Source organism: Chiloscyllium punctatum, chromosome 36 (genome assembly GCF_047496795.1).
Source record: "Chiloscyllium punctatum isolate Juve2018m chromosome 36, sChiPun1.3, whole genome shotgun sequence".
NCBI classification, from domain to species: Eukaryota; Metazoa; Chordata; class Chondrichthyes; order Orectolobiformes; family Hemiscylliidae; genus Chiloscyllium; species Chiloscyllium punctatum.
The window spans coordinates 72,790,314-72,807,472 of record NC_092774.1 but is presented as its reverse complement, the minus strand read 5'-3'; the positions used below and the strand labels follow the sequence as shown (position 1 = coordinate 72,807,472).

Sequence of the window (17,159 nt, the reverse complement as noted above, 5' to 3'; positions counted from 1 at the left end):
TTCATTTGGAAACTCAAAACTGTCGGACTGACAAAGAGACACGAATCATAGAGTCCCACAGCAGGAGACAGGCCCTTCGGTCCAACATTGTCCATACTGACCAAACTGTCCATCAACACTAAGCCCATTTCCCTGCACTTGGCCCATTTCCTTCCATACCTTTCCTATCCACGTATTTGTCCAAATGCCTTTTAAATGTTGTTAATGTACCCACCTCAACCACTTCCGCTGGCATCTTATTCCATATGTCTACCACCGTCTGCATAAATAAAGTTGCCCCTCACGTTCCCTTTTATTCTTTTTCCTCGAACCTTAAACTGATGCCCTCTAGCCCTCACATCCCCAACCCTGGGGTAAAAGTCTGAGTGCATTCACCCTCTCACGATCTCTTCATTTCTCTAAGGGCCTTTCTCAGTCTCTAATGCTCTAAATAAAAATATCTTAGCTTGTCCAACCTCTCCCTTTTACACAGACCCTTGAGTCCTGGCAACATCCTTGTATATGTCTTCAGCACTCTTCCAAGTTGAATAACATATTTGTTATAGACACTGCCCTGACGACATATTTTGTTGGAGAAAGAGGACCAAATATTATCCAAACTGGATAATCTGGCTGATGGGACAGGAAACCACTTCCTTTCTTGAGACAAGTCTCCTGGAGAGAACTGGCTGGCTGACTGATCTACTGACCCTCACAGTGCCCCACTGCCCTCAGTTATCTGGAGGGAGTCCACACATTTGCCTAAGGTGGTGCTTGAAACCTTTATCAACTTTGGGATGGATCCCCATTCATTCCGTGCTATGGAGTCATGCAGCCTGGAATCAGACCCTTCAGACCAACCAGTCCATGATCCCCAACTAAACTAGTGCCACCCATCTGCTCCTGGCCTGTATCCGGTTTGTTAATAGTTTTGTTCATTTGTTCACCATGATAGTTGGATAAATAAATTGCTGATTGTTCATTTTAAAGTGTTGGGGATTTATTCTTATCACTAGAGCAGGTTACACCACTTTTCATGCTAATTTTACAGATTATTGGGCGACACGCTCCTCTGGGTGTTTCTGTTTGAGAAAGGCGGTGCTGTCAGCCTTCGCTTTATAAGAGTATTGACGTGATGTACTGCTGAATGCAATGGAGTCAACATGAATCGCAGACTCTCACTGTGGTTGTGGGTGAATCACCTTAATTTGGCTCTTAACTCAGAAACTGCACACAATTAACTGCTGAAACAATGATTTACACTTTATTGTATGTAACAACACAAATAAAACTCAAGTAACCAAGTTCAACCTCACTCACAACTTGGCTATCTCCCAATTGATGGCTGAATTTAACTGAGTTTCCACCAACAGTTTATGTCTCTGGAAGTGTCCAGGGATTCAATGCAGCATTCTTCTTCCTCCAAGTACTGCTGCTACATCATTCTGAGGTTGAATTCTGGTGGAGATTCCTCACTTTCAAATCTATGATGTGATGTTTCTTTCGATTCTAACACCACCTCCTCACACTTCTGGAGATCTCTGGTCTGTAGCTTACCTTCTTATCCTCGAGGTTTAGTGGTTTGTTTGATACAGCCTTTCCTGCAAAAAACCCTTTTACGTCAGGGCCTTCCTTCCACAGACAAACTTAATTGTCCTTTTGTCATGAGGTTATTAAACACTTAGCTCATCTGTCCCAGGAAACAGTTTGTTGTTTTGCGTCCTTCTTCCCGGGGATGGTTAACTAGCAGAAATTAGGCCATTCAATCTGCTCCACTATTCAATCATTGCGGATACGTTCCTCAACCCAATTCTCCCCGTCACCCTTGATACTTAAGAATGATTAAGTCAGCTCCACCATTCAATGAGCTGAATGGCCTAATTTCTGCCTCTGAGGTCTTCTGATGTAGCAGTTTCTCAGTGTTTCTTGGTCCAGAAAGAGTTCCTGCTGACTCAGGGAGTTTGGAAAGTGCTGCAGTTTAAAGGACCACGCCACATTCCCCTCTGCCTCCTCCTGCGATAGTGGCAATTCCCAAGATCCCTTGGTATCCCTGAAAACAATCGAGGTGTCTGGAAATCTCTGCTGCTACTCTGGAACAGAAGGATTATGGGGAGAAAATTCAGAAATCTGATGTGCAAAGAGACTATGGAGTTCTGCTCCAGCATTCTCTCAAGGTAAACTTGCAGGTTGAGTCAGTGGTTAGGAAGGCAAATGCAATGAAGGCATTTATTTTGATCAGACTTGAATATAAAAGCAGGGATGTACTTCTGAGGCTCTGTAAGTCTCCGGTCAGGCCACAATTGGAGTACTGTATGCAGATTTGGGCCCCATATCTCAGGAAGGATGTACTGGCCCTGGAACGTGTTCAGAGGTGGTTCAAAAGAATGGTCCAGGAATGAAAAATTTAACATAAGAACATTAGAGGACTCCAGGTTTATACTTCATGGAGTTCAGAAGGATGGGGGGGGGGATCTAATTGAAACCTACAGAATAATGAACGGTGTGGATGTTGGGAAGATGTTTCCATTGGTAGGACAGACTAGAACCTGAGGGCTCAGCTTTCCTGTCAAGGGAAGACCCTTTAGAACAGAGGGGAGAGAAACTTCTTCAGCCAGAGTATGGTGAATCTATGAAATTCACTGCCACAGAAAGCTGCGGAGGCCAAGTTACTGAGTATATTTAAGACTGAGATAGCTCGGCTCTTGAGTATCAAGGGGATCAAGGAGTTCGGGGAGAATGGGGTTGAGAAACGTATCAGCCGTGATTGAATGGCGAAGTAGACTCAATGGGCTGAATGGCCTAATTTCTGCTCCTGTGGTCTTATGGTATGCTGATGTGAGGAGGGGGGAAAAGAGATGGAGAGAAAGACAGTTAAGGTGAAGCTCGATAGAGATGAAGGAAATATAAGAATTGTATGATAAATGGCAGAACATATAGGAGCACTGGCATAGAGGGGTCTGGGCATATAGATCCGTGGAAGTGGTAATGCAGGTGGGCACGGTGGTCAAGAAGGCACACAGCACGCTTCCTTGAGTGTAAGAGTTACATTACAGCTGTTTATTCTGGCCACATTCGGAATATTGTGTGCAGTTCTGGTCACTGTGCTACTGGAAGGATGTGGGTGCTCTGGCTGAGGATACAGACAAGGTTCACCAGGACATTGCATAGTCTGGAGGGCTCTCGTTACGAGCAGAGGAGGCATAAACCTGGATTGTTTTCTTTGGAAAAACAGAGGCTGAAAAGAGACCTCGACAAAATAATGAGAGACACAGATTGGCTGGACAGGGGTGGCAGGGTAGCTCAGCGGTTCGCACTGACACCTCACAGTGCCAGGGACCTGCGTTAGATTTTAGTGTCAGGCAACTAGCTGTGTGGAGTTGGCACATTATCCCTGCACCCCACCTCCCGTGTCTGCGTGGGCTTCCTCTGGCTGCTCCGGCTTCCTCCTACAATCCAAACATGTATAGGTTAGGGTGGATTAGCGATGCTATGTTACCCATAGTGTCCAGGGAGAGGCAGGTTAAGTTGGATTGTCTGTGTGTAAATTGCCCCAGTGTTCAGGGATGTGTAAGTTCGGTGCATTAGTCAGGAGTAAATGTAGATTAATGGGGTAAGGGAACGGGTCTCTATATGTCTTCTGTCGGATCTGTAGATGCGACATCCTCTCTCTCTCTCGTTAACATAATAGGATTAGAGAGGCTTGGAGTACCATTCTCTCTAAACACGATTCCTAATCCACTGTTATTCCAGACTTATATGTGTAACATCAAAACCTAAATAGTCACAGCTCCTCAGCTTGATCTCCCACAAACAATAGAATGGTTTCAGCACAGAAGGAACGTGCTCTAATGGAATGATGTCTGTTCTTAAATTCCACGTGAAGGTTATTATTGCATTAATCTGTTATAAATGGTGTCTGATTCAGAGAGGCATCCTTTGTTGAACCCTACGTGAGTTTTCTGATCACAGAATCATACAGTACAGAAAAGGCCATTTGGCCCATCAAGTGTGTATCACCAATATGTTATCACTTACACTAGATTCATAGAGCTGCACAGCATGGAATCAGACCCTTTGGTATCCATAACTAGAAGGCATAGGTTTAAGGTAGATGGGGAAGGGAATCTAAGGTGCAACCTTTTCACACAGAAGGCGATGCATGTATGGAATGAGCTACCAGAGGGAGTGGTGGGATTGGTACAATTACAACATTTCAAAGTCATCTGGATGGATAGATGAATCGAGAGAGATATGGGTCAAATGCTGGCAAATGGGATGAGATTAATTTCAGATATCTGGTCAGCATGGCCAAGTTGGATGGAAAGGTCAGTTTCTGTGCTGTCCAGCACTACGGTGGGGACATAACCCATGTCCACATGCCCCCCTCTACCCTGCCACTTGTTGTGTGGCTCAGAGCCCGGGAACATCGTTGGGTCAACCAGACCCTGACAATTTCCATATAGCTCCGGGCATTTCTCACAAACGCCACTTGGATTGTCAGCCACTGTCAGAAACTTTAGTTTTCCTTTTTGTCCAACCTTCAGCACTGGGCGAGCATTCTCTGTTCCCGTTGTGGGATCGTGTTCAAATAGCAATCAAATTCAGCAACTGGCGAAAATAGCCTCTTTATTCAGCAACCGCAAGTTGCACAAGTTTGAGGTGGTGATGGAATCCTGAAATACTGTCCTTACAGCAGCCTCTTTACACACAGTTCTTACAGAGATTAACACTCCGTCACTATGGTGTCCCATTGTTTTATCTATTGTACACAAACGCTGGCTGCTACTCCTGATAGGATTGAGATTGTCTGTGTGGTCTGCTTGCAGAATTAAGAGGTGTTAGTCCTTTCGTCTTTTAAGTCAGCAAATGTTAGTAAAATTACTCGGCCTGTATGCTCTAAATAAGTTAGACATTGTCCCTGCACTGAATAAATTAATAAAGGATATTAAACTGTTTATCACTGCTGGATTGTGAGATATGTTTAGTATTTGCCAGCGTGAGTTTCATTCATTCCTGCAATTTCATAGAAGCACAGTCTCGATAGTCAGCTTCTTAAAGGGGACAGTGGCTGCGAGTCAGGGAAATGGTTTAATGTATTTATGTATTGATGTATTTATTCAGGTCCCGATAGACGGTTGGCAAGGGTTGATTAATATTGTATTCTTTCATGGAGATAAGATGGCAGGGAGGTATTGTTCTGAAAACATTACTATGTTGACAGTTATTCAGAGGTAGCTTTTGATGCAGAAATAGGCCTAAACACTGCTTGTAGCAAGAGCTGGTAAGGGATGAAGGTGTGAAAAAGCAGGAATGAGTCAAAAGAGGTGTTTTAACTTATTCTATTTTGTAATAGTAAAATATACCACAAACCTGCGATTTTATGAATGAACGAATGAAGCTATGTTATAGGAAAGAGTTATGAGTGAATGAAATGGGAATGCAGTATTTTTAGATATAGGGCTCCTGTGAGCAGCTTAGAAAAGACTTATGAATGACTAAATAGAAACTGTTTGAGAGTGGGTTAGTAAAGAGACCTATAACACAATATGTCACACCATATTATCATCCTGGCATCCTGGTGGGGTAGGAGAAACCGGAGCCAGATTTCTTCTGAGTCAAACATGACAGATACACACCTCCTGACTTCAGTACATGCTCCAAATCAGTAACTGTGTCTTAATAGGTGCTCAACTCACCAGGGAATATATGCCCTCTTGAATATTAAGGGAAAAAATGTGAGGACTGCAGATGCTGGAGATCAGAGCTGAAAATGTGTTGCTAGAAAAGCGCAGCAGGTCAGGCAGCAGCCAAGGAGCAGGAGAATCGATGTTTTGGGCATGAGCCCTTCTTCAGGATTCCTGAAGAAGGGCTCATGCCCAAAACATAGATTCTCCTGCTCCTTGGCTGCTGCCTGACTTGCTGCGCTTTTCCAGCAACACATTTTCAGCTCTTGAATATTAAGACAAGTAACACACACAAAGCATCCAAATGTTCACTACTCAGTGTGACTGGATTGGTGTCTGAGCAGGTGGCATGACTGACTGAATCCCTTCCCGCACTCGGGGCAGGTGAACGGTCTCTCCCCAGTGTGGATAGGCTGGTGTCTCCGCAGGGAAGACCAATCAATGAACCCCTTCCCACACACTGAGCAGGTGAATGGTCTCTCCCTGGTGTGAACCCACTGGTGTCGCCGCAGGGTGGATGAATCGCTGAAGTGCTTATCGCACACAGAGCAGGTGAACGGCCTCTCCCCGCTGTGGACCCGCTGGTGGTTCATCAAGGCAGAGGACCGTGTGAATACCTGCCTGCACACAGAGCAGGAGAAAGGCCTCTCCCCGGTGTGGACTCGCTGGTGGGTCAGCAAGGCAGAGGACTGGGTGAACGCTTTCCCACACATGGAGCAGGTGAACGGTCTCTCCCCAGTGTGAATCCGCCGGTGGGTCACCAGGGTGGATAACTGAACGAACGCCTTCCCGCAGACAGAGCAGGTGTACGGCCTCTCCCCGGTGTGGACCCGCTGGTGACTCTGGTGGTTGGAAGACTGGTTGAACACCTTCCCACACACAGAGCAGGTGAAAGGTTTCTCCCTAGAGTGGACGTGCTGGTGACTATGGAGGGTGGATAACTGAATGAACGCCTTCCCGCACACATTGCATGTGAAAGGCCTCTCCCCATATGGACCCACTGGTGGGTCACTAGGGCGGATGAATGGGTAAACCCCTTCCCACACACTAAGCAGGTGAACGGCCTCTCCCCAGTGTGACGGCGGCGATGGCTTTCAAGCAAGCACGGGAATTTGAATTCCTTCCCACAGTCCCCACATTTCCACGGTTTCTCCATCACGTGGGAATCCCCACCGCCTTCTAGTGTTGACAATCAGTTGAAGGACCACTCACAAATGGAAGTTGTTCTATGTCTTGCTGCTGCGAACGGGGTGTTGCTATTTCAGACTGTGTACCCGCTTAAAGCTCTTCCCACAGTCAGTTCACTGGTACATGCTCACTGAGGTCTGTGTACTTCAGTCTCACTGAAGTTTGAAACATTTCAAAGCAGACTGGACAGAAGAGAAATAAAATTTCCAGTGAGATTCAAAAGACTGATAACATTCCTGTGCCAGTGAATCAATTGTCTCGATCAGATCTTGTTTTGAGATTTCTGGCTGCAATTCCATCCGTTCTCATATCCTGTAAAATGGAGATTACAGAAGACATCAATGTCTACAAAGGATAGTAATTCCAGACAATTCTGGTTCTTGTGGAACATTCTTTCTTCTCAATGCCACAGTCTCCCTCTATTCTAACTAGGTATTATTGCCCCATGCTCCATATTCTCCTAAAAATGCTGAAAAATGTTGACTAATGGATCTATGCTCGCCTCTTCCTGCCCTGGACACAGGTTATCACAGATTGAACCAGGAGTGAGCCATTCAGCTCCTGGGGTTTGCTCTGCTGTTCCATAAAATCAGATCTGTGCTGATTTGGCCTTCACTCCATTTCCTGCTGTTCTCCATAACCTTTCCTATCCCTGTCATTTAAAATTCTCTTCAATTAAGCCTTGAATACATTCCATGAGTCAGGCTCCATTACTCTCTGTGGGGGAACATTCCATAAACTAACAAGAAAATAATAATTTCCTCATTTCTCCCTAAAATGGGAGACCACTTCCAGGCAGGTAGAGACTAGCTAGTTTAGAATCATGTTCAGCATGGACTGGATGGAATAAAGAGTCAGAAACTGAGCAGTTTAACCCCAGAATAGAAAGGGGGCCGAGAAAAAAAAAGTGCCGTACTCACAGATAGTGAACAGAGAAAGGGAGTTACAGTCTGAGGTGAAACTCAACCTTCATTCAGGGAGAGAGGAACAGCATCAGCTTCAGAAACTCATGTTCAAACTTCCGCATTCAGTCAATACGGCGGTTCTGATTGGCCGGCGGACCAGTCTCCTTCCGATCATCCAGGGATTCCAATTGGCTCACCATTGACCAGTGTGACGTCATAGCGCGTGGCCAATAGGAGAGAACCATCTTGGAACACAGGATCGTCAGCGGCCAGCTCCCTCCGGACGTCCCGCCCCATATGTGGACGTCACAATGCGGACGTAGTGCGATCAGTTTCCGACTGAGACCTCCCCAACTCTGGGCAATATCTGGGAGCAAAGCAATATCTCCCCCTTTCTATTCCTCATCCTGGGAGGGAGAGAGAAGAGGGGAGGTACTGTACACTTGTACCAACTGGCGGAGGAAAGTATGAATGCAAGCGAAGGGGTTTCAGATTCGCTCTCTCTTCAGGCTTTCTGATTCTCATGTCATTTATCAGGACTGGAACGTGGAAAGGGTCAGAGATTTGTCCATTTTTATTAAGTTGTTAAACATTCAACGTGTTCTTCGTGGTTTTCTCACATTCGATTATAATTAATTGTTGTAATTATGTATTGTAGCTATGTCATATACTTCCAATTATGCTGTTATTGAAAGGGATGGTAAGTGAGCATTGGACTGAGTCATCGAGATTGAACAGACCCCTCAGTCCAACTCGTTCATGCTGACCAGTTAATCTGAATAAATCTAGTCCCATTTACCAACACTTGGCCCATATCCCTGTAAACCTTTCTTAATTCATTCACCCATCCAGATGCCTTTTAAATATTGTAATTGTAGCAGCCTCCACCACTTTCTCTGCAGATCATTCCATATGTACAAAGAGAGTCTGTTCATCAGTCTAACAATGGCAGGGAAGAAGCTCTTTCTGAACCTGTTGGTGCATGTGTTTCCAGATTCTGTATCTTCTGTCTGACTAAAGAAGTTGTGAGAGAGCATTAGGGGGTTGGAGGAGAATTTGATGATGTTGGCAGCATTTCTGCGGCAAAGAGAAGTGTAGGTGGAGACCATGGATGGTAGGTTGACTTCCATGATGGTCTGCGATGCGCATAAAACCTTCTGGGTATCTTAGCATTCTGGGCAAAGCAGTAGCCGGAATAGGTTGTTACACATCCAGATAGAACACTTTCTATAGTGCATCTGTAAAAGTTGGTGAGGGTCATTATTGACATGCTGCATTGCATCAGCCTCCTGAGGAAGAAGTGTTGTTGTGTTATCCTGACTGAGATTGCCCCATCATTTTTCCAGATGGTGAGAACACTCAAAAAACCCACCGTGGAGTTTGCATTGCTGACAGAAAGCAGTTTGTGTTCAACAGCAGCTTAGTCATTCACGCACTGCTGTGAGATTAAAAGTACAGACAGCCATGAGGAACCAGAGGTGTTTTCAACCAACATTCAAACTGAGCCATCTAAACCTTTGAAGTCTCAAACGAAATCTAGAAGTTCACTTAGCCAAAAGCTAATGGAGGCATCCTCATAAAATTATCAGATATACTTGGAATCCTGAGAAGAATTCAAGTGAATCCTAGAAAGATATTGCATGTCTTGGACTATTCCCAGAAAGTGAATGAACGATCAAGATTCATATAAAGATTTGTGGGAACTATGGCAGAGAAGGAAAGAAACTAGATTTACAATTTAATGCCATAGATACTATTCTGCTAAGTTACTCCTGTTGATTAGGTTTTCACATTTTTAAACAAAAAAAGAGTTGTTCTTCCAGTTAATGACTGGGTTTTCAAACTTCTCTTCAAAATTTAATAGTTTTTCTCTTCAAACTGAATGATTGTAACAAAACTGCATCTCATTGTTGAATTTTGAATGTGTACCATGTGCTTGGTAAAGTTTGAATGAACAATATTTCATAGTGAATTTTATCATGTTTAGTACTAAGACATTCTGGAGAGGAAAGACTTGTCCTTGTGTGTTTTGCAACATTTAATCAAGGTCAGTTCAATAGAAGAAGCAGACAGGTTGATGCTCAAGTTGAGAGCTGGGGCAAAACAGCTGAAATAATGCAGGCAGTAGCACAGCAATTAGGGTTCGAAAGTTAGCCAAAAATATAAAAACAGGTTGGAAAGTTTCTTCAGCTTTCTTTAAAAAAGTTAACAATATAAGTGTTGGTTCTATAGAAAATGAGTCTGGGGATTCAAGAACGGAGGATAAAGACATGGTAGATGAATTGAAAAGAGCTTGAATCTGTCTTCACTAGAGAGGATACAAGTAACACCCTGGAACTAGCTGTAAATCAGGAATTGAAAAGGAGGGAGGAGCTGAAGAAAATTACAATTACCGGGGAAACTGACTAAACTGTTGGAGCTACGATTTGACAAGTTCCAGGTACCTGAAGGATTTCATCCAAGACTCTTAAAGAAACACTAACCAGTGAAACAGTTAACACATTGGTTTTAATTTTCCAAACGCTATTAGTTTCAGGGAAGGTTTCTTTAAATTGGTAAACTCTTTTCGAAAAGGGAGACAGAGAATAGGAAACTGCAGACCATTTACCTTAACATATGTCATAGGGAAAATGTCGAAAGCTATAACAAAAGATGTTATGACAAGGCACTTGTATAAGTTCAAGGTAATCAGGCAGCGTAAATGTATTTTTGGCAATGGGAAATAATGTTGTAGTAATGTTTTGAAGAACTGCCTCTTCCCAATGCGACTGAGCTGATGAATCTCCAGTGCCGACAGGAAATGGTATCCCTTCCCCCAGTCCCCACATTTCCACGACTTCTCCACAGTTCTGGTGTCCTTTTGGCTTTCTGCTTCTGATGAACAAGTGAAACTGTGATCACACTCAGGAAACGTATACAGTCACTCCTTCCTGCGAATAGTGTAATAGTTCTTCAGTCTGTGTAACTGGTTAAAGCTCCTTCCCACTGTCAGTTCACTGGGGGACACTCTCTCTCTCTCTCTCTCTCTCTCTCTCTCTCAACAAGGGGAAAAGATGTACAAAAGTTGAGCAGCAAGACAAAATGCAAAAGCAATAAAACAATTGTGGCTGTACCCTTTTTTTCTCTTTTGGCACTTGGATATTTAAATGTATTAATAACACCCACATCCCCAAAAAACGTATTACGCATGCCTGCCGGTGTCAGCATAACACTGGGCATATTTATCGCTGTCTGGAAAAAAGGCGTGCAACCTTCTCTTGATGGACCAATAGGACGCCCAGGAGGACCAGAAACAGACTGGTCTTCCTGACAATCAGAGCCATCCCATTGACTAAATGCGGAAATTGGACCATGAGGTGCTGAAGCTGCTGTTCTTCCTCTCTCTCTATCTCTGAATGAAGATTGAGCTTTAACCAGACTGCAAATTCTTTCCCCTGTCCAATTTCTGTGAGTGCGGTACTCTCTTTTTGCACCCCATTTTCCATTTCTTTTTCATTCTGGGGTTCAATTTTTGACTTGCAGCAACTAAAAGGAAAGGGAGTGAATCCGGGAGGACACAGAATCTGGAAACGTTGGTCCAGGTCTGTGTCGTAATGGGCAAAATAGACAGGCAGGAGGCTGCAAGAACACAGCAAGCCAGGCGACATCAGGAGGTGGGAGAGTCGATATCTTGGTGTAACCTTTGTTCGGGACTGGAGGTGGGTACAGGGAGAGGTACAGAGAAGAGGTGTGCTGGGGACACGATGGTGAAGTGGGGATAGGTGAAGACAGGTGGAGGGTACAACCTGATTGGTCAATGGGAGGAAGGAATCTGGTTGGTGGCAGAGAGGAGTGCAAAGGAGGGGTCGAGGCTGAGAAGGGAATTGGGGTATAGGAAGTGAAGTTATTTGAAATTGGGGAACTCTGTGTTGAGTCCTCTGGGCTTTAGGCTGCCCAGGTGGAAGATGGGGTGTTGTCTTCCAAGTTGTGGTTTAGTTTGTTGTGGCAATGGAGGAGGCCAAAGATGGTCATGTCAGAAAGAGAGTGGGAAGGGGAATTAAATTGGGTGGTGACGGGGAGGTCTGGTCAGCCTCTGCGGACCCGGCTGCAATGCTCGGCGAACCATTCCCAAGTTTACATTCGGTCTCCCCGAAGTAGAGAATACCACAGTTTGCAAACACATGGTAAATGCAGTACCGTAATGTGAAGTTATAGCCTTTGCTGTGGAAAAAAAAGCAGAAAGGAGGTGTATTGTTTAAACGTTAATGTATTGGGTTGTGGACAAAGGGAGAACTGTAGATGCCGGAGATCCGAGTCAAATTGTGGCACTGGGAAAACACAGTAGATCAGGCAGCATCCAAGGATCAGGGGAGTTGACGTTTCAGGTACGACCCCTTCATCAGGAATGATGTATGGATGTACAAAGGGGCCTCAGCGTCCTTCGACACCAGTCAATGCCAGTTGTCAGATAGGCGCTGCAAGCAATCAGCATGGCAAATGGTATTTTGCCAAGAGGAATTCTGTTGTAAAGTGCGGATGCTTTCCTGCAGTTAGGTGGTCATTGAATATATCCAAGGCTGCATTGATCTGACTTTTGAACATCAAATAAGTGAACGCTTATGGGGAAGGCAAGAAAATGATTTTACAGAGTCATACAGCACAGAAACAGACCCTTCAGTCCAACTAGTCCGTGCTGACTATATTCACAAACGAAACTAGTCCCACCTGCCTGCGTTTGGCCCATGCCCCTCCGAACCTTTCCTATTCATGTATTTATTCAAATGTCTTGTAAATGTTGTTACTGTACCTGCACCCACCACTTCTTCTGGACATTCATTACACACACAAACCACTCCATGCAAAAAAATAGGTACCCTTCATGCCTTTTTAAAGTCTTTCTCCTCACACCTTCAAATTTGCTGCCTAATCTTGAAACCCCACTCTAGGGAAAGGATACACGGCAGTCACCTCATCTATGTCCCTCATGATTTTATAAACGTCTGTAAGGTCACCTCTTAGCCTCCTATGCTCCAGTGAAAATGTCCCAGCCCATCCATGTAGATGTTGGCAGATTCATATCCAGTTATGATCTGTTGAGTGCTGGTGCAGGCTTGAAAGACCAAATGCTTCCAGTTCTCTCACACTGTGTCCAGGACAGCAAGAGACCATAGGACAAAGAAGCAGAAATTAGGCCATTCAGCCCATCGGGTCTACTCCACCATTTAATACTGGCTGATAGGTTTCTCAACCCCATTCTCTCACTTTGTCCCCATAACCCTCTATCCCCTAGATATTCAAAGTCTCCATCTCAGTCCTAAATATCCTCAATGACCAGGCCTCCACAGCCTTCTGTGGCACTGAATTCCATAGATTCACCACTCACCACCATTCTGAAAGGTCTTCCCTTTACTCTAAGGCGGTGCCCACTGGTTCTACTCCCTCCAACCAATGGAAACATCTTCCCAATGTCCACTCTGTTCAGGCCGTTCAGGGTTCTGTATTGTTTATGTTTCAATTAGAACCCCCCTCCCCCCAAGTGTGGGCCTGTTAGTCAGCATGAACCAGACCCTTCAGGTTGTGGTACAGCAGGGATTAGGTTGAGCAAACTGAGAATGGAGGGAGAGTATGTGGGATGGAGATTTTCAAATTCTAGGGAACAAGAGAGGAAAAAAAGAGTTCACTATAAATTAGAATTGATTGGATGGGCTGAAGGGCCAAGGAGTGGCAGATGAAAATGTGTGGTTTGCATTTTGGTCAAGCAATGCAGGCAGGACTGACACACGTAAGAGGGGTGTTGCAGAACAAAGGGACCTTGTAGTGCAAGTTCATAGTTCGTTGAAGGTGGAGTCGCTGTCGACAGGATAGTGAAGAAAGCATTTGGTATGCTTTCCTTTATTAGTGAGACCATTGAGTATAGGAGTTGGGAGGTCACGTTGGAGCTGTGCAGGCTATGTTTGGATGACTGCATTTGCTTCTGGTCTCCCTGTTATTCTAAAGATATTGTGTAACTTTGAAAGGGGTCAGAAAAGATTGACAAGGCTGTTGCCAGAGTTGGAGGGTTTAAACTACAGGCTGAATACACTGGGGATATTTTCCCTGGAGCATCGGAGGCTGAGGGGTGACCATGTTGACATTCATAAGGGGCATAGCTAGGGTGAATACCCAATGTCTTTACCCCAGGGTAGGGGAGTCAAAAACTAGAGGGGCATATGTTTGATGTGAGAGGGGAATTTTAAAAATTCTTCTGGTTGGGTACATGAATAGAAAGGATTTAGAGGGATATGGACCACATGCAGACAAATTGGACTAGATTAATTTAGGATACCTGTTTGACAGACAAGTTGGACCGAAGGGTCTGTTTCCGTGCTGTATGACTTTTATCGTCTTCTATGAAAGCAGAAATCTGTTGGTGAAGACTGGAATTTCAGGATGTTTTGCCCTTACTGGGAGCAGAAATGTTTGACTGAAGTGTGTTGGTGTTAATGTCTTAATGTTCCATTTTGCTCCCACCTTCCTGGGGACGTTAACCATTTCTTATCTGCTTGTTCATCAAGAAGCTGCATTGCACCCTGAATTGACTATTTTGTTTTGCTGAGTGAGTCAATACTTCCTTCGAGTTACGCTGTACCAAGGATTCAGTTACAAAGGGACAACTTGGTGGTGACAAACAGTAAAGAAGGTGAGGTGGGATGGGTGGAGAGTGTGTGCGCTTTGAACTGTTTAAAAAGCAGTTCCTTTTTCTATGCTTTTTTGCTGGGGGGGGGTTCTGAAGCTGTAACAAAGCTGGGTCACAATAAAGGTTACCCGAACTTATTGCCGGGCTCAGATTCTCATTGAAAGTTTTGAGCTCCAAGAGTTTTTAGTTTTAAAGCTGCTCATTTCTTTCAGCCTGCTGCACTAAGTTTCCAATGTCGCATATCAAATGGAGCAGTGAATGAGTAGCTAGTATCTTGAGAAATTGGGAATTTTTCAGGAGTGCAGAGTAAGTCATTTCATTGGCATTGTAAAGTGTAATAGCAGCACCGGGAGGTGTGGGCTGTGTTCACGAGATACGATATGGAGGGGCCGGTATTGGAGGGGGGTGGATAGAGTTAAATATCTCACAACACCGGGTTATAGTCCAACAGGTTTATTTGGAAGCACTCGCTTTTGGAATGCTGCTCCTTCATCGGGTAGCTGTGGACCAGGGTAATAAGACACAGATTTCATAGCAAAAGATCATAGTGTCGTGCAACTGATCGGATATATTGAACAAGCCTAGATTGCTGTTACCTCTTTCATCTTTTAGAATGGGTTGCAGGTTTTGGTTCATTTAAATCTTTTAAATCACATTCTCGAGATGACTTAAGGTTTTATAAAAAATAGGTGACATCTCAGTTCAGACAATGCTTTAAAGGTGTGAGGTTCGAGTCTATCAGTTTCCCAATCTTGAATCAGACTGGTTCTATTTCCAAAGTAGGAATTTATAAAATATTACATGGATTGACTGCCTGCAGTTTGCGTGCTCTTTGAGCAAAATTGAATGTATCTGCAAGAATAATCCTGCCAATACAAATTCACCCCATAGAGTTACGTGTCCGTATTCATGAGACAATGTGAGTGTGTGCATGTCAGGTTGTGTGTGCGCAGGTAAATTGTGAGTGTGATGGAGTATAAACCTGTGAGTGTGTTGGGGGGGAGTATGTCTGTGTGTCTGAGAGAGAGTGTGTGTATGAGAGAGGTATGGATAAAAGCAAGGGCTTGCGTTTTGTGAAAACAAGGAAGGGCAGGACATGTACAGTTAATGGTAGGGCCCTGGGTTATGTTGTAAAACAGAGAGACATGGGGGTGGGGTGGGGTGGGGTTGGGGAGTCATAGAACCTCGAAAATGTGGAAGTAGGCCATTCAGCCCATCTATTCCACACTGGCCCTCTGAAGAACATCCCACCCATAACCACCCCCTTATTCCATATTTCCCATGGACCATCCACCCTAATTTGCACATCACTGGGCACTATAGGTAATTTAGCACAGCCAATCCACCCTAATTTGCACCCTAATCTATAAATTATCTTCTCGAGTGTAATTTAAATGCAGAGCTTTTCTAAGAAAAATGTCAGTCTGACTCAACATTGGGACCCAGACAGAATTCACACCTGTTATTAGAAAAATTCTGCATTTAAAGGACCTTCTTGAGAAGGTAATTAAAAATAAGTTCAGGGATTAACATATCAAAGAGCAGAAACCCATTCTAAAAGATGGAAGATTTAGTCTAAAATTGTTGACTGTATCACATTTTCATGACACTGGACTCCTTTGCTACAAATTCCGGGATCACGATCTAATTCTCCACAACCACCTGATGAAGGAGCAGCGCCTCGAAAGCTAGTGCTTCCAAATAAACCTGTTGGATTCCAATCTGGTGTTGTGTGATTTTTAACTTTGTCCATGGGAAACTCATGAGCTGTGGGACTGGTAACAGTTGTTATTTTGTGATCCATTCCAAGTGAAAATTATCCTCTGCGCAGACACGGGTGAGCAGTCTGTTTTTGTGCATTGTGCGGGATCAGGCTCGCAGCTTTTAAATCCTTATGTTCAGCAGCAGAAGCAAACTGTAGATCAGCAATTGTATTCTGAGAGTGGTACTTCCAGCCCTGGTTAATCCCATTGGGTCCACAGAGAGAGGGAGAGGATGTCACATCTAAAGTTCATACAGAATAGTTGTTTCGGTTGTTCAGTCAGTTGAGTTGGTTCTGCACTCAGATGAGACTGGATATTGCTTTTTAATGGATCATAATTGAAACAACAATGGAACACCTTAATTTTTTTTTCTTTTTCTTTTCTTTTTTTTGTGCAGGTGTGAGACACAGTGAAGGACACAAGGTGCACGAATCTTTATTCAATTTCCACCACCAGGAAATATGAAAAACACCCGAGTGGCCAGTGACAAGCACTGCCCTTCAAACCAGAGGGCAATGCTGTGTGATCAAAACAGTGAAGGGGAGGGTAGGGACTAAATCAAAATAGAGTTGGAGGGAGAAATAATGCACTCCACTCCCTGCGGCGCCCACCTCTCCCTGAACGACTCCAGGGTGTTATGGAACACCTTAAAGTCAAGCAATTTTGATGGGCAAATCGAACCTTGAAGAGATCATGTTCTTCCATTAATAACGTCGGGTGACCCAAATTAGACATGTTTATTGATAGCTCCATAATCATATTCCTGCTGGATTTTTTTCTGGGCAAACAATTTCAGATGGGAGAAATACTGTATCCTGGGAAGGCAGTGAAATAAAAAAAAACGGTTGTTTAAAGCATTTTAACTGTGGACCCACGAGCTCTTGTCCATTAAATCTCTTTATTCGTTATTATGTAGAAATATCTGTTTAAATTGAGCCGTGAGCTTTCCCAACGTAGACAGGGCTCCTCGAAACGTGGCAGTGTC

The 17,159-nt window shown here is 44.2% G+C and overlaps 1 protein-coding gene and 1 long non-coding RNA gene across 3 annotated transcripts in view; one reads left to right on the top strand and one right to left on the bottom strand.

The window, feature by feature from the left end:
* Positions 1-5,892: 5,892 nt before the first annotated feature.
* LOC140460677 (uncharacterized) overlaps positions 5,893-17,159 on the bottom strand; it is a 29,051-nt gene continuing 17,784 nt past the window's right edge. The window contains exon 3 of the mRNA XM_072555309.1: positions 5,893-6,654. Coding sequence (XP_072411410.1) covers positions 5,975-6,654 — 680 coding nt within the window. The 3' untranslated portion in view covers positions 5,893-5,974. The remainder of the gene's footprint in view (positions 6,655-17,159) is intronic.
* On the top strand, positions 8,060-17,031 carry LOC140460681 (uncharacterized). Of its 2 annotated transcripts, none has more exons than XR_011954278.1 (3): positions 8,060-8,188; positions 14,290-14,414; positions 16,572-17,031. It is a non-coding gene; the product is annotated as an uncharacterized lncRNA (long non-coding RNA). The 2 variants fall into 2 exon arrangements; XR_011954277.1 differs by having other exon boundaries at positions 8,060-8,311.